This window comes from Conger conger, chromosome 4 (assembly GCF_963514075.1).
Source record: "Conger conger chromosome 4, fConCon1.1, whole genome shotgun sequence".
NCBI classification, from domain to species: domain Eukaryota; kingdom Metazoa; phylum Chordata; class Actinopteri; order Anguilliformes; family Congridae; genus Conger; species Conger conger.
Window position 1 is genome coordinate 24,977,590 of NC_083763.1, and position 23,180 is coordinate 25,000,769.

The 23,180-nt window shown below is 40.2% G+C and overlaps 1 protein-coding gene across 1 annotated transcript; it reads right to left on the bottom strand.

Moving 5' to 3' along the window:
- Positions 1–17,324: 17,324 nt before the first annotated feature.
- On the bottom strand, positions 17,325–22,193 carry klf6a (Kruppel like factor 6a). The gene is made up of 4 exons (XM_061239385.1): positions 21,843–22,193; positions 19,233–19,806; positions 18,268–18,391; positions 17,325–17,909 (listed from the first exon to the last, which is right to left on the bottom strand). The coding sequence occupies exons 1-4, from the start codon at positions 21,942–21,944 to the stop codon at positions 17,858–17,860; spliced, it is 852 nt and encodes a 283-aa protein (XP_061095369.1). The 5' UTR covers positions 21,945–22,193; the 3' UTR covers positions 17,325–17,857.
- Positions 22,194–23,180: the final 987 nt, after the last annotated feature.

The following is a 23,180-nucleotide window of genomic DNA, read 5'->3' on the forward strand; positions in this document are numbered from 1 at the left end:
CAAGGATAAGTATCAATGGCACAATTAATTCAACAAAGTACTTGGAAGTCTTGGCAGAATATGTGGTTGCTTCTGTTAGGACGCTGAGACTTTGTTGTCGGTAGATTGTCCAGCAGGAAAATGACTCAAATCATACATCAAAATCCAGACAGAAATGGTTAAGTAAAAACAACAACCATGTTCTGCAATGAATATCTCAGTCTCCAAACTTAAATCCCAAGAGAAATCTGTGGTCTAAACTGGGGGGTGTCCGCAAGATATCAATGATTCTGAAAAGTTCTCCATGGAGGATTGGTGAAAGATCATTCATGTGTCACAAATCACAAATTATAGGAAATGACTCTTTGCCAGTGTTGTTTGCACAAAGTATTAAACCAGGGGTGCCAATAATTGTGGAACCAGTTTTTTGGGGAAATACATTTCTCATTTGAAAAATGTAAGACTTTGGTTGGAAGACACTGCTTTAAACATGAAAATAAAGCTTATGTCAGTAACTGTATTATTTTTTAGTATTTTTTGTGCACATTTATCAAGGGTGCCAATTATTCTGGGGCCCACTGTATTTCACCGGTTGGAAGGACCAACCATTTCATCCATCCATCCATCCATTATCTTAACCCACTTATCCTGAATAGGGTCGCAGGGGGGCTGGAGCCTATCCCAGCATACATTGGGCGAAAGGCAGGAATACACCCTGGACAGGTCGCCAGTCCATCACAGGGCACACACACCATTCACTCACACACTCATACCGATGGGCAATTTAGACTCTCCAATCAGCCTAACGTGCATGTCTTTGGACAGTGGGAGGAAACCGGAGTACCCGGAGGAAACCCACGCAAACACGGGGAGAACATGCAAACTCCGCACAGAGAGGCCCCGGCCGACGGGGATTCGAACCCAGGACCTCCTTGCTGTGAGGCAGCAGTGCTACCCACTGCGCCATCCGTGCCGCCTCCAACCATTTCAACAAGTTTTAATGTTATAGTTCACTAGACTGCATGCCACCTCTGTCCAGGGCTCCTCTTTTCTTTCACTCCTAACAAAAGTCATGTCGCCCCTGTCTGTGGAAACAGGGCCACTCTGCCAGGGAGGCTAATTTGCCTTCTTTGGATTTGCTTTGAACGTTTGCCATCATTCCCATCACACCACACAGCCCCACCTCCTTCTCACACAACAGCCCACTGAAACAAGCCTTTGTATGGGGAGCCCAGTGGGGAAATGGATGAAATAGATTTATAGATACACATGATAAGTCTGTTTTGGAGATGGGTTACGTCATGTTGGTAAGACAAGACGCTGTCCCTGTTCCAGCAGCGTCCCCACAGCTGTATAGTGCCAAATGCATTCAGAAAGAAGAATGTTACAGTGATTTGTCAAGCTGAATTTGGCAAATACAGTAGGCACATTATTAATGTGCCTATTAATTAAAATGTGGATGTCTATATTATCTATCCTTTGATGTCTACACTATTGCACCGAATATGCATTGCAGATTCACTCACACATTTTCATTTTTTAAACAACACTTTGCTCAACGTGAGCTTTCATTAAGTAGTTTATGAAAGTTGTGATAAAGTAAATACATCCTGGTGGACAAAGTATTTCATAAAGGGATATATGCCTACTTTGCCATTTGATACACTTTAAATTGCTACCTTAATCGAATTAGCATTTAATTAATGGCTCATATTAATTTGTATTAGTACTGCCATGGTACTCACATGTATGTGCATAGCATTGTTACATTTATGTTACAATAATGCAATGTCAGCATAAAAAAATTAAAAAATAAAACCTATTCAGCAACTGACCACAGGTCACTTTCAGTCTGGTTTCTTAAGAAGGCAACTATTTTTCAAAACATATTTCTATTTAAATTCAAAGCAATTCAGTGATATATAGGCCAGAAATGATCACATTGGCCAAGTTTTGTGACTACCCTGGGGGGCTTTGTGTGGCTGGGTCACCTATTAATGTTCAATTGCGAGTGTCTTGTGATAAGCTGGAGAAGAATGCAAGTGCTGTCCAAGCCAAGGACTCGTCTCAGCTGGGCGGAACAGAGCATTAGAAGGGGGCCAGGGGCAGATTCCTGGCACAGAGTTCCCTCTCGCCGAGCCAATACTTCTGTATGTCTTCTTCCCACTTAACTAGCAGCGCATTTCAGCCTTACTAACGTTCCCCACTGAAACTCCCCACACTGTTACCTGTCGCCGTCATCGCCTTCTATCCTATTAATATTTTATTAGTTTGACAGGAGGGAATATAATGTGCAAACCTGTTCTTCGCCGCTAACATCTTTGCAGATGCTAACATCACCCTCATCCGCTTGTGTGTTTACTCGCGTTCAGTGATCATTTGTTACAAACTCAGAGTACACGGCCATATGATATACAGACAGATGTTTGTGTGAAATATTAATCCCATTAATCGTAACCTGGATTCTTCTGTGCCACCAAACTCTGAGCCTAGTTATGTTTTATTCATGTTTGCTGCACTTTACCCTATTTCTTAACACACAATTTGTGAGAGAACAGCAAACAGAAAAGCTGGTGTCTGCAATAAATACCTAACATGTCTATTTCACTATGTGCCTTACAGTCCTGTAGCCAGTAGAAATGAGTCTGTGATATTATACCAGTTGCCCAACTGCAGTGGTAATTTTGCCAAAATATATAGACTGTGATACACACAGATTCCCCCACTGCTTTGACACACATAAAAGAGAATAATGTATACACAAGGCATGGGTTGCATACTAATACGGATGAAGGTGTTCTTATTCAGTTCCATTGCCGAGAGAGGTGCTAATCCCAAAGGCAGTATTAAAATCCAACTTTGCTCGGAAGCTTTCACTCCCACCTAACCGTTTTACAAGATATGATTATCATTTTTGGACATGACCGAAGACGCAAAAGATTGTCATGGGACAATTATAATGTTTTGTCTGTGCACTGTATACTACATACGTATATAGAAGCAGCTCCAGCATGTGCTACATTTCATTCACAGTGTGCTATAATCTCGCTCGCGGTAGTCGCTGGCGTGGAGTTAATGACGGTGGGAACCCGGGAGGAATCGGTTAATTGGCATTCAGGGAGAGTAAATGTTCTCACTCTGCCAGTCAGCCGCTCAGCCGAGCATGACGAGAATACACTCTCTCTCATACTTTTCATTAGACGGCAGCTCTGGATTTTCACATTGTTTATGCTAAAAAAAAGAAGAAAGAACTGCCGTACACAGTTCTCTTGGCTCTCAGGAAAAGGATACAAAAAAATCTTTTTTAAAATCTTTTTTAAAAAAGAAATGCTTTAAGCAAGTACAGTATTTGCATAAAGGATTACATGCATGGAGTGATGCGTGTGCAGATGTGAATCTTGATGGAATGTTTTATTAATGTTCAATTGCTACTGTAAATGAATAATTATGTGTCCTTAAATGAGAAATGAGAGAATGCCCCAGTGAGATTAAGCTTAAGGAAAATGTATTAAGTTAGATGCTAATTTGCACTCATGATAATAAAAAAAATGTTAATGTAAAATGCATGCAGTCTTTATATTGTGCATTGCATGTGTTGTTCGAAATACATTTAATAAGCTACTTCATTCAGTTCACATGATGTTTGTCTTTGTGAAACACTAAGCTGTTGGTATCAGAGAAGGAATTTGCACTTTCACTTGTGATGTTCATCTTTTATAGAGTTATGTATGAGCAAGGCACCAAACAGCTCAGTTCTCCTGCAAAATGGGTTGACGTTTCCATCTTCCATGACTTAATTATGCTTAATTGCCAATGATTCTGACCAGCTGAAGTACTGAAGTCTCCCCTGAAATATAGAATTTTTATATCTTTAAACAATGATTGTGTTTCCTGCCTGCTATAAAAGCACAAGCAAAGAACAAATGAAGTACATGAAGAATACAAAACTATAAGAGCACAGATTCCCTTGCTTATGTTTTATAATCTTCATTGTTGTGTAATGTGGAATATTTACAAACTCAATAAAATATATTCGGGAATGCAGTAGTAAGTATACACTTACTGAGCACTTTATTAGGTAGACCCTTACACCAAGTTGTAAATGCAAATATTTAATCAGCCAATCATGTGGCAGCAACTAAATGGATAAAAGCAGGAGATATGGTCAACAGGTTCAACTGTCTTTCAGACCACATGTCAGAATGGGGAAGAAATGTGATCTAAGTGACTTTGCCTATGGAATGATTGTCGGTGCCAGACAGGCTTGTTTGAATATCTCAGAAACATTTGGGTAGATTTTTGAAACAGCGAAAATCTAATTTCACACACAACAGTCTCTAGAGTTTGCAGAGAATGGTGTAAAAAAACATCCAGTGAGCAGCTGTTCTGCAGGCAAAAATGCCTTGTTAATGAGGGCGGTCAGTGGAGAAGGGTCTAGACAGGACTGGTCAAAGCTGACAGGAAGGTGAGAGTAACGCAAATATTGCAACAGTGGTATGCAGAAGAGCATCTCTGAACACACAATGCATCAAATCTCTAAGCGGATAGGCTACAGCAGCAGAAGACTAATGAGTCTAAAAAATAAATCTAATAAATAGCTAATAAGGTTCTCACTGAGTGTAGTAGGAAATAAGTTACATGGTTCGTTCAAAGACATTTTTGGAACTCAGTACAGTAAAGCAATAATCTTCAATTGGTTTACTGTACTGAAAATCTCTCTTTTTAGATACAGATTTTGGAGGGATTTATCTAGTGTAATGCAGCAACTTTATAGAACCTGACAGAGGCTTAAATGAGGGGGTGTTTACGGACATTAACATAATTTCAGAAATGGGTGGCCAAATATTTCTAGGAGGAAATGGGAGTGCATTAATTTAAGGGAGGCCTGTAGTGACATTTTTTTGCTAATACACATTCCTCATCTAAGCAAGTATGGTGTATTCACATCAAATGGGTGTTAATAATTTGCAAGGCCAAACAATTATGTCACAGTCTTTAGCCTCTCATGTGAAACAGAAATACCCCCCGCCCCTAGGAACAGAGAGTGAGGGATACAGTATGCAAATAGGAACTGCCAAAGTATGAGAACCAAAACTCTAGATCTGGGCCCACTGAACTGACTGGCATCCATAAGAAAGTAATTTATGTAAATAACGTGGCTGTGAATTAGAACAATATCCCATGGGAAGCAAATTAGAAAAAGAATTTGCTCGCTTGTTAGCACGGTTGATGGTTGTTTTTAAGCATGCCATTATCACACAGCAGCCTACAACATGGTACACGAGGATGACATCAACACGACAACTGTAAAAGCAACAAACGCTGAACAGTAATTTGTTATGTGTACCGCTCATCGCAGAATGAGTTTAGAGACGCACTGCGGCTGAGATCTGTGAGAAATGGCGCATTGATTTTGTGAGATTAGGTCTTGATTACAGGTCACGGCTGCGTCATCTTGCCGTTGCTTTGAAAACAGACAGGGAAACAGGATGTTCAGGGCCGTGTTCCATTGCGTGTCTTGCATACAATGCTGGCCTCACTATGCTGGTAAAGCTTCACTTACCAAACACTGCTGGGCACTGCTGAAGAAAGATATTAGCACACTGCAATTTGGGTGCCTTATTTCATTTCCTGCACATCTACTGTACCTATGAACTCTCATTTTGTGTAGAGATGTAGTAATATCACTTCCTAAATCATCTTCATTTTAAACATAAAATATAGATTATTTTACAAAATGCTGCTATAAAGAAAGGAATTCACTTTTGTAGTAGTGTGGGTTTTATATACTTTTTTTTTTAAGTATATAAAAATGGCACATTAAATGACACGTTGAGTTAAAACATTCATTTTTCATACAATTTGGATTATATTATTTAGAACCATGTTTATATGTTTAATACGCTCTCTCTTCATGATAAAAAAAAGTTGAGGTCCAGGGAGAAATACAGAGGATGTGTTACAAATCACTAAGAGCACTATGCATATTTTATCATCAGGGACATGATAGGAGTGAAAAAGACATTTTGACCTTCACATAACTGAATCATCAAATGCAAGTTGTCAAGTTGCATGGATTGTACAGTTGTGGTTCAAATGTGTGACACCCCGATGTGTCAGTACACTTTTACACCTTCACATTGTAGGGAAGCAACCAAGCTGGCATGAGCCGGTATGGTGCTATCGCTTTGCTACTGCATTTCCCACAACCATAGGTGCAGCACAGAATGTCACACTGTCATTCTGATGTCACTTCTTGGTCACGACTGCTGTCTGTTCTGGCCCCACGGTGGTGGAATGACCTTCCTGTGGATGTCAGAACAGCAGAGTCTCTGACCACTTTCAAGCACAGACTGAAGACTCATCTCTTCAGGCTGCACCTTTCCCTCCCTACCTCACCACCATGTGTGCCTTGTGTATGGCACTTATATGACTTATATGATGCATTCTTCATGGGTTCAAATTGTATCTATGTGGTCACGCTAGGACTCGGAAATGTACTTTCCTCTAGGGTCCTCATCGCACTCCTCCCTGTGTTCGATTTGCACTTCATTGTACATCGCTCTGGATGAGAGTGTCTGCTAAATGCCTGTAATGTAATGATGTACGTTTATCTTAGCTGTACGGTCAACTGGTTTTGTGGATAACCACCTCCTCTAAAAGCAGATGGGAGAAGCTGCTCCCAATGCTAACACCAGTTCAAACATTTCATTCTTGTGTTTCATAATTATTTATATTTTTTGTCCAAATTAAGCAAATTATATTTCACAATCAGCATTCACAACATGTTTATTTTATGTGCTGGGAAGTTACGGTGCTTATGAAGCTCGTCATACCTCTCACTTATATTTGTGCCATAATCAGTAATGATTGTGTGCTGAGATTAAATGGTTAGTTCTTATTTGGCTCAATAAAGAATAAATGGCAGAAAGCTGAAGAATCCAGGTTCCAGCTCCACAGAGGAATCTGTCCCATTTTTATTCATCAGCCAAACACCCCACAGACATGTGCATAGCAAAATACAGCCACTGTCATCATTGTTATGAAGTCTAGAACCAGAGGGCTTTTTTTGTGGTGCCCTGGGTGCAAGAGTATTTCTGCATTTGTATGGTAAACACCAGCTTTGAAGGGTTATTGTGTCCACGAGACAAACCAGTTTGTTCAAATTTGACTGTGCTACAGATGCCAGAAGTCAGGCCATAGCCTGAAATGAGCCAGTTTGGGTTTGCACATGCAAAATGCTGCTGTCTAAGAAAAATAGCATAATTCATTCGGTCATTTAGAGTATGATTGAACGAAGGTGACGTGGTCAGATGAGACCAATTTTAACAGACAGATACAGCATCAGCATGTTTGACATTGAAACAGAGATGCCTAAAAAGAGATGTGCATTGTATCCACAGTGACATGTTTTGCCTACAACATAACATTAAACGTATTCAAAATGCAATGTTCCTGGTGTTATTACTATTATTCATTGACTTCACATATATAGTAAGCCAGTATGAACTTACAAGCTTTTTTGACATTCATGTATTTTGTGAGTTTGTTAAGTCATTCAAATGCAGTGCATTGCTCATGTCCACAATGATAGTGCTTCGTTTGGGAATCGATCCTGCTGCATTCTGGTCTCTGATTATTATAATAAGTTATTATAACACATTTATGTGATGGACTGTTATAATTACAGTATATAACATAACAGATTGCTATTGTAATAGCTGGACAACCCATATCTGATTAACCTGCCAAATGGTATAACTCATTGCGAGCGTCTTAGCTGATTAAACATATTGGCCATCTGTTACATGATTACCGTCATTGCTTTAACTTGTTATCAACAAGTTGTAAATCAGCAAGAATGAATGCTTTGAAATACAAAATACTCCACACTGGCAAGTAACACGTCCTGCATATTCCAACTCTTCGCATGCTGACAATTACATCTCAGACCATCTCTCTCTGTGTATCGCTGTGTAATTCAGCCTGACAGTGTCTTGGCAGTGATGGGAATAGACAGAAAGAATGGGAATGGAGGCACAGAGAAACACAATTCAAACAGAATATTCCCAGCTTTCAGAGTTTAGAGGCCTTGTCGAGACATTGCAAATTAGAATAGATGGCACAGTAAGTACAGGATGGTGATATTCACAAAGTGTGAAATTAGAATATGCATGGCTAAAACTATCTCTCCGCTGGGTATAACAAGCAGAGAGAAGGTAGTTGTCATGGTGATTAATGCAGCTGCACTGAGTTAACCTGGAGAAAGGATTCAGCGGATTTTGAAAGAATTTCAGTCCTTGACATGGACGAGTGAGGCCTTTTGTGTTCAGCAGCTCTGGATGCGTTTATCAAAGAGAGGATGTGAGACCTACTGGCAGCGACCAACCATGACCTCCTCAGACCATGGGCAACTTTATTTTCTACTTTTGCCCATTAACTTTGGAATAAATGTCAACTCAGGTGAGCATATATTGCTTTTTTTTTTTTAAGACATGGGTAGGTGCATTGTTTGTTATAGCATATGTTTGCTAAGTACTGTCTAAGGAATGAGCAAAACCTAACTGGACAGCCTACTGAAAATGCTAAATGTTATCAGTGACTGCCTTTTAAGCCTAACTTGGTCAGCTGCGCAACGTGAAATTAAATAGGCTCTACTAAAACTAAACTCATTTTACATGCTAACTTCAGGCTACTGAAAACATAGATAACAACAATGGCTACTTCTACATGGTGAAACACATATGTATAAAAATACCCGAAAATCTGCACTTTAACCTCATTTCAACTGTTTGATTACACATCTAAACTTTTGGAGTACAGAGCCAAATCAAGAAAGAAATATATCTTTGTTTCAACATTAAGAAGGGCAGTGGACTTCTCTTTTAAAAAATGCTAAGCACACAAAATCACTGCTACTATCAGGAATCTGAGGCCATTCATCATCATAGCACCCACTTAACTCAATACAAGAAATATGGATGATCTAAAAACTACCTTTCGATTACATACATTCATATTCATGTGAAAGAATGAAGAGAACAAGTGTATCCGCTTAACATATAGTGTATAGCAGATAGTCCAACAGGACTGTAAACACATACAGTGCATCCGGAAAGTATTCACAGCGCTTCACTTTTCCCACATTTTTTATGTTACAGCCTTATTCCAAAATGGAATAAATTCATTTTTTGCCTCAAAATTCTACACACAACACCTCATAATGACAACATGAAAGTTGTTTTTTTTAGATTTTTGCAAATTTATTAAAAATAAAAAACTAAGAAATCACATGTACATAAGTATTCACAGCCTTTACTCAATACTTTGTTGATGCACCTTTGGCAGCAATTACAGCCTCAAGTCTTTTTGAATATGATGCCACAAGCTTGGCACACCTATCTTTGGGCAGTTTCGCCCATTCCTCTTTGCAGCACCTCTCAAGCTCCATCAGGTTGGATAGGGAGCGTCGGTGCACAGCCATTTTCAGATCTCTCCAGAGATGTTCAATTGGATTCAAGTCTGGGCTCTGGCTGGGCCACTCAAGGACATTCACAGAGTTGTCCTGAAGCCACTCCTTTGATATCGTGGCTGTGTGCTTAGGGTCATTGTCCTGCTGAAAGATGAACCGTCACCCCAGTCTGAGGTCAAGAGCGCTCTGGAGCAGGTTTTCATCCAGGATGTCTCTGTACATTGCTGCATTCATCTTTCCCTCAATCCTGACTAGTCTCCTAGTTCCTGCCGCTGACGAACATCCCCACAGCATGATGCTGCCACCACCATGCTTCACTGTAGGGATGGTATTGGCCAGGTGATGAGCGGTGCCTGGTTTCCTCCAAACATGACACCTGGCATTCACGCCAAAGAGTTCAATCTTTGTCTCATCAGACCAGAGAATTTTGTTTCTCATGGTCTGAGAGTCCTTCAGGTGCCTTTTGACAAACTCCAGGCGGGCTGCCATGTGCCTTTTACTAAGGAGTGGCTTCCGTCTGGCCACTCTACCATACAGGCTTGATTGGTGGATTGCTGCAGAGATGGTTGTCCTTCTGGAAGGTTCTCCTCTCTCCACAGAGGAACGCTGGAGCTCTGACAGAGTGACCATCGGGGTCTTGGTCACCTCCCTGACTAAGGCCCTTCCCCCCCGATTGCTCAGTTTAGACGGGTGGTCAGCTCTAGGAAGAGTCCTGGTGGTTCCGAACTTCTTCCATTTATGGATGATGGAGGCCACTGTGCTCATTGGGACCTTCAAAGCAGCAGAAATTTTTCTGTACCCTTCCCCAGATTTTTGCCTCGAGACGATCCTGTCTCGGAGGTCTACAGACAATTCCTTTGACTTCATGCTTGGTTTGTGCTCCGACATGCACTGTCAACTGTGGGACCTTATATAGACAGGTGTGTGCCTTTCCAAATCATGTCCAATCAACTGAATTTACCACAGGTGGACTCCAATTAAGCTGTAGAAACATCTCAAGGTTGATCAGTGGAAACAGGATGCACCTGAGCTCAATTTTGAGCTTCATGGCAAAGGCTGTGAATACTTATGTACATGTGATTTCTTAGTTTTTTATTTTTAATAAATTTGCTAAAATTTCTAAAAAATTTCTTTCATGTTGTCATTATGGGGTGTTGTGTGTAGAATTGTGAATTTATTCCATTTTGGAATAAGGCTGTAACATAACAAAATGTGGGAAAAGTGAAGCGCTGTGAATACTTTCCGGATGCACTGTATATCCTGCTAGCATAACGAATATGCTTTCTCTAATAGGTAGCCAGAGAATTAAGGCAAGGATTGGTGTGACGTTGAGCTGTTTTCTAAGGCTGTAGAAGGCCGGAGAATAATCATACAGCCGCATTCGGAATTAGCTACAGGGTTTGTTGTGTAGGCAGGTAGAGCAGCGCATTGTGCGCTGAGGATCATAAGGTTCTACCTGACATTTTTGAAAAAAAAATAGTGTCATAAATATGTTGTTTATAGGGCACTAAATACATGTGTGAGGTTCAGAACGTAGATAGAACCTTCTAATTCTCAGCTCACGAAGGAGGGAATTACAGTGGTCCAGCAGTGAAAACAGCAGGGACTTGGAACCGAGTGGAACATGCGGTATGGAAAGGTCAGGTCTGGCTGACAGTATGCAGTGTATGCTGTGAGTCAGCCAGCACCTACACCTACCGTCGCAGTCGAAGGGCAGCTTACTTATATATAGTAGAGCACTATTCACTCTAGTCAAGACGAGAAAGAGTTGTTTTAGCTGTGTCTCGCTGTCATATGTGCCATTCCCACAGCCTCGGCACTGTGGGAATGACACCTATGATGGAAGGTGGTGTTTAACTCTGACAGGACTGTGAGCATATGGAGGTGGCCCTGGGATTAATCTGCTACTGTTTGATGTTTAAACAGAGAGCTGCGAGGGCATGACATCACTGTCCGCGTCCTCTGTCTGAAGGTCCTCTAAGAAAAGGAATATACCTGAATTGTGGCGTTCAGCAATAAAAGCCATAATACCAAAAGTATGTCTCGGAGAAATTACTTGAGAAGGAGAAACTGTAAAAGAGTCAGAACTATTGTACCGCTGATATGCTGATTTGTATTTTTATAAATTCATTTGGTGTCATTCGTACTATAACACTGCTATACCTGCTGCTGATGTAGATGTCAGTACTAAGATTTTGAAAATAGTAAATTACACCCCTCCAAATAAATAAATAAATAAATAAAATTTTGATGAAAATCAATATAAGGAGTTATTGCCGGACAGCACTCTCCCCCCACAAATCCATTTGCACATAAAAATGAAAAAGTGATGATCCGAAGATTGCAACACCAAGAATTACAATACTAGAATACTGTCTATGAGGATAGAATTCCCTAAATGTATAAAGGTGTGTTACTTTAATATATCAGCAACAATTACTGAAGCACAAATAATAAATCATCTGAATAAATCATCATTTTATAGATTACCCCTCTTGCTGTCAAATAACGTGAATAACTTTAATGCTTACATCGTGGTTTTCTCATGTAGACATTGGATTTGAACACTTGGCAATATGCGGTGCAGTTATTGATTGTTGTGAATGAACTGCATGCCATCTACAAAATCACAATCTGGATGTCAGCGCAAGGAATCCTCCTCTCGATTCTCCCATTCCTCCTCCTCCCTTTAGTATCTTGCTCTCTTTCTCTTTCTGTTTCAGAATGGTTGCTCACATTTTCACTGAGCGCCAAAGATTGCAGGGATTGTTTGGGAAACTGGGGGTTCGTTTCAGTTTTCCTTTTCTTGTTTTTGGGCTAGGGTACAGTTTTCCACACAGATACAAATGCTGTTTCATCTTTTTTTTTTGTTGTTTGGCCAGGCCAGGCGTGCAGTACACGTTGGTGAACAGGATGAGTAAAATTCAGCAAGGCGGGCCAATATACTCCACACGCATACTCCGTGTGGAGTTTGTGAATGTCCAGCTGCGGAATGATTTTACTGGGTTTCAAGCAGTTTGGTGTGGAGCAAGCCTTAAGTTCTTATGCAAGGGAAGGGCTTGTTGTACAGCTGACGTGGGTCTGGTACGGAATTAACTTCAATAGTTAATGTAATGTATTGGTAGGAGTTGGAGATGTTTTTCTTTTGTCTTGTGTTTCATTTGTTTGTATTTGTATGGTGAGGATGGTGGGTGTCATTTATAAAAATGAAAAGAATTCCAGTGTGAATGTAATGTAATGTAATGTAATGTAATGTAATGTGAGTTGTTGCTCATACAGACTTGTTAATGCTCTGAGTGTTTAAATGAAGGAGTATCAAAGGTCTCTCTCTGACTCTCTCTTTCTCTATCTCTCCCTCAATTCCTCTCTCTCTCCCTCCCACTCCAAGTACAGGAGTGTATGGCAATAAAATGGCATCTCTCATCTGTAATATGTCTCTAAAATGAGTCTGGAAAATGGAGTTCACAGAATATAAGACCATGCTTTGCTGTAACTTAAAATGTGACTTCTAATAATGAAAAACTATCTGAAACTGTCACCATTTTGTTTCATTTATACATATTAAAAAATGCTTCCTGTAACTACCAGTCGCTGACAACCAGTTGGGTCTCAGCCACGTGACAGCACCAGGGATGTCACACCAGACTTGCTTTGCATAAAACACAGACACGCTCCTGTGATCACCTGGAATCAGTGACAAGGTCAGGCTGAGTGACATCATCCTACCAGCACCTGATCTCTCCTCACCTGGCTTAACTCTCCATACACATATTTTCGTAAAGACATTCATACACTATGAGGAATGAAACCATTTGTTTGAGAGGACAGAAATCCATACTTAAAACATCATAGAAATGTCCTAAACTTAAATGTTTCTTCACAAGCCAAACATGAGGAATAATACCTAAGTTTATTGCAGAGAACCTTACGTATATCTTCAACAAGCTTTGGCAATAAGTAAAAATAAACTTTGTAATGCAAAAATTTCATCAAAGGTTTCTCTACTTGTTAGGTGTTGTAGTAAACTGTGCCAAATTAATATGATCACGTGTTTCTTCTAAGGTTTTAATCCTGTGGAGCAAGGAAGAAATGCAAGTAGCACAATGGCAAACTACTACATTATGTCAAATGGTACCTAGATAAATAGATACCTAAGAAGCACATATTTCTCTGGTATAATTACATACCACTGTTAAGCCGAGTCCAAGAATAAATTCAATTTTGAATGGAGATTCTCCATACTAAACTCAATGTAGTCCAGGGCTAAATGTAATGTGTCAGTGAAACCGGCCCAGTGTTTGATTGATGAATACAGGCCATACTTTATATTTGGATTCTATGCAATTTATCACAATAAACACCAATAAATTCCAGTTTATAAGAAGACCTTTCCTGCAAAACTGTATGCAAGTAACAGTACTGATGAAACCTAATTATTATTTAGATTAAAAATGGAACTAATCAACACTAAATTGTCAATGATTAAGTATTGCAGGAATCCTCATTCCTGTACGTTACCACTGCATAGAAAATAGTTTTATGAATACACCATTTAAAAAGTTCCAAAACACAAATGAATGGGTCCTATAAAACTTGGGTCAGTTTGAAATTCTTTCCTTCAAGTAAAACCGAAATGTGCACGTCATGCAAACCTTAACGATCTGTTACGAATTAGTGTTTTAACTATGCTGTGTTAAATCGAAAGCTAAATGAGTGTGAAAAGCATTCAAATAGATTAGTTCTGATTGAATTAAAGTGGTTCTTGTAATAAGAGTAGACGGAACATGTCAAAACACTGAAGGTTCTTTCAATATTTGGGGAAGGAGCCAAACCCTGGGAAAGAATTGTGTGTTGACATAATCTTGTGATCTTGTGTGTGCTTGTGTGTGGTGGTGGTGTGTGTGCTTGTGAGTGTGTGTGTGGGGGGGGGGTGACCTGCTTTTCATGGTTGTTTACACGTCCAATTTCTGTAAAGCACTCCTGTCTGTAATGCACTTGAATATTTATACTTAATATATTATTTTAAAAATATAACACTTATACAAGCAAGAGACCATATGCATTATTTTCAGAATTCATAATCTATAATAATCTGCATAAGATAAAGCTGTTAACTATGTATTAATCTTCAGGAAATAACTGACTGGCCTAAGAAACCTCTTTCATCTTATTTGCTCAAAGGGCGTTTCAGGTTATCTTTGCAGAGCATTAGACTTTCAGTCAGCATACTCGTGCATTTGTGATTTTTGTTTGTATCATTCCCCTGGTACAAATGGCGTGCTGCCTCTTTCAAGGTTCTCGTAGCAGAATGAGAGGGCACAAATGGAAATTGGCAAAGGAGAAATTCCATACAGATATTAGGAAGTATTTTTTCACACATCGAGCGGTCAATGTGTGGAAGAGCTTGCCAGTACATGTAGTGGAGGCAGAAACACTGGGGGTTTTCAAGACCGGGCTTGATACGTCGTTAAATTCCATTTAGCTTTTAGGCAAACTAGGCAGTAGGTACACTTAGAGGTAGGAAAAGGTGAGGATTGCTTGGCTGAATGGCCTGTTCTCATCATTACCTTATGTTATGTTTAGTGAGGGTGCAATGGAAAGCACAGCCTGGATTGTCTGATAATGTGATTGGGGGAATTATGAGTGAAAGCCTGCAGATTATGGGATTCAAAGTACAGGTTTCCCTGGATTATGGATTCATAGATTCCTTTACTTAACTATAAAATATAAGGCATCTAACACACTCATTTCTGGGATAAGTAGGGGTAAAGGGACAAATGAAACAAAAACAAAGTCTGATAAGAATTTTCATGTTATTCCAATAAAAAATACATTCATACAGAAATATAACAATTTGCAAAGCAATGTGAAATAAAACTTTGTAAAGCAAAACAAAGAAAAAAAACAATGAAAAAAAAAACTTACAAAACTTTATTTTTATTTTTTTTTACAAAGATACATTAGATAACAGGGAATTTTCAGAGAATGAAAATCTGTAATAAAAACATTTGTTGGTTAAACTGCAAGCAAACATGTGGCTTCATTAAGGCTCGATTACCACCTGAAAGTTATTGGCTGCTGATTCAAAGAAAGATGTTCATTTGCCAGTGCAAAATCCTTGTGTTAGATTGACTGCAGCAAGCTGCTTCAAGTTTGCTCTTATCCCACTTAGCAACTGATCGGTCATTTGCACTGTGTGCAACATTCTGGTTGCTGTGTTAGCTAATGTCAACATCTCTTTCCAACAAATCATGGAACGGTCTTGACACTCAATACGTTTTTACATTTTTGTTTTGGTCACTCGCGTGTAACCTTTTTGTTTCGTCTTTAATCTTAAACTTAAAAAAAAAAAAACGCAACAACTATTGATCATATTTTATATAATTTACAAAAACAGCTATTTTTGGTCCATTACCCTGCAAAATATAAACATCTCAAACTGTTCACTATTTTCACAATATACACAAATAGACACTGGCTCAGATGTACATGTTTTATTCAATGTAGCATCTGCAAATTTACACAGATTCATTTCAAAGGGCAATTCTTTAGCTTTCTGGAATCCTGTTTGCCGCTTTCATAATAGCTGGTCTAAAACAACACGCTCCAGACAGGTCAATAACCAACTTCCAGAGTCAGCAGTCTGCAACAGATTCTGTGCCAGCAAAGCCTTTAGCAATTTATTAGAGAGGCCTGTCCAGCCATATGCTGTTCATTGCAATGGATCTTCAGTTTTTCCTCGGTCTTGCTTGCAAAGAATAAATGTCTTGTCTTTTAAATAAAATAAAAAAATTACCCATTGTCATGGCAGCTCCGTTTTCTCAACAATTACACAACAAAATGAAATTAGACAAACAAATGACAACACCCTCTCTCCCTCGTGTTTTCAGGGTTTTGTACCTTTAAACTAAAATTTGTTGAACACATATTGTGTAAAATTACATATTACAGTACATACTACACAGTAGTAAATACATTGAAATTTTATTAAGTGCTCTACATAAAAAAAACTTAAGAAATTTCCGTATCTTGAACATAATTTGAATTTAAATTGGCTCAAAAATGATTAGGCGCTGCATTAACTGATATAATCTGACAAACGGTGTGACAAGAACGCTAAAGTAAAGACACATTTAAAAGCCACATGGTCTAATAACCATCGCCAATTGCAAGGAAAGGTGCAAGTTCATGTGAAATAGAGCCTTAATAAAGCTTTTTCAAATCACCCATACAACTATATGTGACCTTCCAGGGAATGTTCCACAGGACAAGGTCACTTGCATAAGGCACCATTAAGGTCAACAGTGCATCAACAGGTAGAAAAGAAGGAAAGAGAAAATTAGTCTCCAAGGCATAAATAAGTGAAAGAAAATGCTTCATGAGCAAATCAGCTGCTAAGCCATAGTGGTTTTTTCCAAACAAAACAAAAAAATCAAAATAAAAAATACTCAAGGCTTTATGTACAATATTGTAACAATTACCCATTGTATGTAGCTGCACTTTATTGGAATCTATTTGCAGTCCTGATTACAAACAACAGGAAGTGTACAAACCCTAGAACCATGCAACACCGGTCTATTATACTGAAGTTATAGTTGTGTTATATCTCTAAGCACACAGCTTATACAATGGACTACAAATGAGCTTTGCGGCCTGCGAGACAGGCCACGTAACACATTGCACATTTAGTAGCTGCACCAAACACCGAAAAAAGCCCCTCTCATTCAGGAACGGGTATCCTCCATTTTGGATGGGGGGGCCCCACCGATTTCACCCGAGTCAGAAGCCAGGTGTCGCCCCTCTTCTCCCCCCCCCGCCCCCCCATCCACCTTCCTCTACAGGAGGTACTCAACGATAACCTCCCCCCGCCCCCCCGCAAGTCCACGCTCACTGCTGCACTCACCAACACGCAGACTGGATTTCTACTCACGACCACAAGGGAACAAACACGGGGACTTGTTCCTCTCCACCACTCAGCCCAAAGCGTCACCGGTACCTCCTCGCTCACAAGGACTCCCGCCCGGCCGAGCGTTCTCCGAGCCCTTTTTTCCGCTCCGCTCGCCGTCTCGGGAGGGCCGGACGGGTTCGATACCAACGCAAGCGTCCGAGAATATCATGCACCATACACACACATTTTCCTCTCTTAAAAAAAAAAAATATTATCCCCCTTGCGCTTCTCTGCTTCATACATGATTTTTTTTTGTCTTTTTTTTGTTTTTTTTTTTATATATTTTTTTTTTTCGCTTCAACAACCTTCAGAACAGCTTCTTCAAGAGGTCCTGCAGGCACTGAGGATGGTGCAAAATGGCACGCTTTGGCTGGGACACACTCCCCTTCCTCTCAGGGCACGTCAACCTCGAATCTGGGCGGGAAACACGATTTCCCCTTGACCGTCGTCTGACCCACTCAGATGTGTCTCTTCATATGCAGAGCCAAATGGTCGGACCTGGAGAAACACCTGCACACGGAGAGAAGAGAAAAGATGTTACATCCAAACAGCAAGTCTTTAAGCATATATATGAAGGACATCAGTGCTCAAATATCCTTCCCTGTTCCTATTATAAGAGTGGTTGAGAGTTTGGTGTTTAAATACTTAAAGAAAACCACAAAACTCCAATGGAATGCCACCTTTCACACATAGGAACATAAAAACTTTTAAAAAATGTAAAATGATGAGGCCATTTATCCCACTTAGGGCTGAATCCGAATGAATATATTCAATTGATATTGGAATATTTCTGCAAGTCAAGTCAGTGGGTATACTGCAAAAAAAGAAAAGCCCAAAAAAAACAACAAAACAAGTGACATCAGCTTACCTGTCACAGTGACTGCATTTAAATGGCTTTGCCCCAGTGTGCTTCCTGAAGTGCCGGGTTAACTCATCGCTTCGTGCAAAACGCCACACACAGCCTTCCCAAGAACACCTGTAAGGCTTTTCACCTGAAAGAAAAAGAATATCAAACTTTTAGGTTTTCTAAAATACAACACATCTTATGCAAATGCAACAAATTAAAAAAGAAACTTTAAACGCGCAAATCTACCTCGTAAATATCCCCGGCGTTACTCAACATTTGACAGTGTGAATACCAAAAGAAAGACAAATAAGGCGGTGGGGGTGTGGGGGTGGGGAAGTCAAATTATAGTACAAGAGGGTAATTTGAGGACCAAATTCCATTCATGTGTTACAGTTTGTACCATAAATACAAAGAATTTAAAGAATGCAGAAGATCCTCTAATGCCTGGTGCAGATGTAAACAGCCTGTGGGGGGGGGGGGATCAGAGTTCACAATGCAATTCCCACAATTCATCTAAAAACGTTTGACTGAAAAGAGCCGTTTTCAGTTTTGAATCAGAGCCTGTCCTTTCCCATGCTGAAACACAATCTGTTTTGAAGAACTGCGTCCCTTGATCCCAACGACGCACCCCTCCCCCAACCGCACACAGTCAAATTCCAACTAGATTAGGTCACCGTTTAGGTATTCAGCCATGCAAAACAAAGACTCAAAGCGTGGGGTTATGAAGTTCAGTTTAAAATATTACATTTAAAAACGAAAGGACAACCGATTCGCACGTCGACTTTCTCGCGAGCAAATAAAAAATGTAAAGCCAAGATGCACGTTATTCGACACTAGGGGCGTCGTTTGATTACAGACAAGCTGCTGAAGCGCTTGTGACGTCACTGCCGGTCGCTGTGGACTCATTCCCAAGACTTATGCAATGTTATGACAACAGAAACATAGGGGCAAACCCGCTGAACATGTGCGAGCAGCGGTCCGCTCACCTGTATGCGTGCGCTGGTGTGCTTTCAAGTGGGAACTTTTCGTGTAAACCTTCCGGCATCCGTTGAAGTGACACCTGTGAACACGTCTCCTGCCGTCCGGCGAAGCCTCCCCGTTGGCCACGCCGGTCTTGTCCGCGGCCTTCCCGACGCCGCCGGCTCGGATTTTTCCCGGCAAGTGCAATTCCGCCTGCACGGCACTCCAGACCTTTGGGACGGAGGACTCCACGCCGATTTCCGGAGAGGACGGCGGAGTGCTGATGACGGAAGAGCTCAAGTGTCCGGAGTTGACCAGAACGGCGTTCAAAGGGTTGGAGGTAAAGCTGTGCGTCGGGGAGAGCTCCTCGGAGCTGTCCGAAGCTTCACTGCTGGCGTCGGAGCTTACGCTGTTGGTCTCCAGAATTTGGCTGTCCTGATTGTCCTCTTCTTTTATGTACGGGATCTTTGGGTCGGAATCCCCTTTGTCTCCGCAAGCCAGGATGAGTTTGCTCCAGAGGTCCTCCTGGCTGTCGAACTTGATATCCGGGGGAGAGACATATGGCTCGCTCTGAAGATACCGTTCCAGCTCCAGACACGTCTGAGACAAGGCGAAAGCAGAACCCAAGCATGAATGAAACAGCCTTACACGTTACTTTCAGTTTTACATAACACCCCTGGGGTCACCAGGACGCAGAGTACTAACATTTACAACACTGGCCAACAGTAACAATCCTAAACACCAGCTAACAGTTACAATGCTACCAGTGCAGCAACACGCCTGGCCTATGACAACCAATTCCCATTAATTAATAAATAAATAAATAAATAAATAAATAAATAAATAAATAAATAAATAAATAAATAAATAAATAAAATACTGCACAAGCAATGTTGAATATAAGCCCTCTGAAGAGTTTTACAGAGGCCTGGATGAGCAATTACTAACTATACCTTTGATTTCATTCATTGCTAAAACACACATTTCAAAGCTCTCATGGTAACTCCACATTGCAATAGAGTGAGCTGGAGAATACTGTGAAGTGACTCATTTTCTTAGAAAAGAAGCCACTTAACTTCCTCTAAGCTTCATTCAGCCAGAGCCATTTCCTAACACTGGCAGGGTGGTATGCAATTCAACACCTTATACAAAACTTCTCTGTCTGTTCATGCCACTCTTTCTTGAAAATAGGCTGAGAGCTTTTAATACATTGAGCATTCAAACCGTGACTATATCATTCTAAGACCTTTTTGAAAACATCTGATGAGCATATCGCTTGGCAAAAGTCAAACCCGTTTTTCCACACTCGTACCCCACATTTTCCAGCTACATCAACATCTAGTCATGCACACAGTAGGTCATTCTCCTGACATGAAATATACTCCATACCGATACACAAATGCGAAACAAATGAGGTACGTCGCGTCAAAGAAAAGTCACTCTTGTTTATTTCGAGTGCTGATCTCGCACATTTCTCTTAAACTTCAACAATCAGTGCAAAACAAACGTTTAAATAATGTAAAACTATTCTACATAGCAGAATGTTTCTCTGAAGCGATTTAAATGTCCGAGATGGTAGTAGAATTGGCTCCGTGCCCAACGTTCAAATGCCTGAAGGAAACTGGGTACTTAGATCAATTGCAATCACGTACCAACTCCAATATTCTCTATGAAGGAAAAATGGATACAAACACAGCATGCACGTAAAGATGTAGTTTCGCACGCTGATCCTACGCTGTTTAATGTTCAGCTATGTTTAAGAGCAAACTGTTAAATTAAAGCCCCACTTTGTTTCAGCAGAAATGATCTATGAATCAGTTATCTAAAGATAATGCCCATAATCCGACCTCTATCACACGTAGTTACTGTTTAAGTAACTAAGTCATAAAACATAACATATGGATTTTCGCCATGAAAACATAATCTTATTTAGCTAGCCATCCATACACTGAAACTTGCGTACCATCACAATCTGTGTAGCCATTTCAAATCAAAGCAAACCATTTGAAACACGTCGCGTCACGACCTCAATTTGTCGAGACTGATAGCGTTACCTGAACACCTAGGTTATTCATCCTTAGATAGACTTTTTATGTAGGCTATATTCGGAGGACATGGCGACTTGTTAATATACGTTATGCGTGCATTGTTTCTTGTTAAAAATGACGTTTGGCAGTAGCAATACATGTCGTTTTTATACAGATAGTGCGTTACTGATATGTATCTGAAAAGAATATTCGCACTTAGCCTGTAATTTTCTACAGCACGCTACATGACTCAAAAATATCCTACGTGCAAGACGAGGCATGTAGGTAACGAGCAAGATAACAGAAAGCAGGAGACAGATATTTGTGAAGCGAGCCAGCCTGTCAAGTCCCATACCAACTCGACAAAGATAGTTTTAGAATAAGTATCCGTATCATTGGGTTGCCAAGAGTTTGCCTAACAAATATTTGCTATTATTAGAGCTAGTTAGTGAATTATGTTGGCAGCTAAAAAAACTCAGCAAGCGAGCGCGTTTGCTTTGGTTACACGGCCAATCAGAACAGCAGGCGAACTGGTATTGGTTTCTGCTGCTTTGAACACCGCTCAACAGCAGTTTCAAGTTTGCGAAAATGTTTTGAAAATAATATTACCTGCTGCCAGTACTCTTCAAGGGATGGTAAAGCAGAAAAATACCCCGTGTCATGAACGATCTGAAGCTCTTGAAAGATGCTGCACATAGGTAGAACATCCATTTTATTCCCAGATGTAACTAGCTACAGGCTATATATCAAAAAGATTCAGGAAATGTCTGTATTCGTTACAGCAAGTGAACTTAGTGTACTTTCACATGCAATTGCACATCAGTTAAATGTTGTTGCTTCCCGTTCCCTGAACCGCTATTCTCCCACTGTTGCCACTCTATTTGCAAACACTGAACTAACTGCAAGATCTGGCTCTCTGTAAACTTCCCTATTCAAACCTTGCAGCCAACCTCCCCCCTCGTGACAACATTACGCTGCTAGAGAGCCGACCAATAATATCGAACCCGGTTGCCCGCGCGCCTATGATATCACCTTTGACCAATCACAAACGTCTCCTGACATACAATCGTCCTGTCTCGTTATACAATTGGTACATTTGACTTAAAACTCCACCGTGCTCATTGGCCAATACATTTTCTATTTTTAGAATAGTATATATGTGTGTTGCACTTGCTACTTTCTGTGGATGTAGCCATTCGTCGGTCTCATTCTGCGGTCAGACGCTAAAGAGAGCGCTTCTGAGCGTTGCTGAAGTTTTCGTCTTTTTGGAAGCACGTTATTAACAGTTTAAGTTCCAGTTTGTAAGGGAACTAGTGCAATCTAGGACACTTTGTAATGATGTAATTCACTGCTAATGAAGTTAAACGAGTTATTGCTCATTTAGTCCTATTTCACATAACAGAAGTTGGCGAGTCCGTTTGACCATTTAATTGAATTAGGTGCAAGAATTATGCTATTTCATTGAATATGTCTGTATCTTATCAAAGTTTCGAATAGTGTTTCCCAGAAAGGAACAGATAACGCGATTAGATCGTTGGCGATTTTTTTTCTTCTCTTTTTCTCTTGTTTGTGCCTTCTTGTTTGTCTGATACTGTAAAATTCCACAGGGGGAGCCAAGTGCCACATCACAAACGTACAACATGAATGACTGTGGACGAGAGGCGCTTGTGCACGGTCTGACAGAACACAAAATGAAAATACCTACTTGTTTGCATGTAACCGGTCACGACGTTCTTGATTATCGAATTACTATTGTGTGTAACAGCAAACATAAACTCCGGAAGTTGTAGGCGTAGACTATTGTTGCACTTAAAACTAGTTACTTTGAAATACATTAGGTTGGCCAACTAATTTTATAATGAAAAACAGCATAATAATATGCATATTCAAATCTGAAAGTGTTTTTTCAATTAATTAAACAATAGCATGATGTGTGTATTTCATATC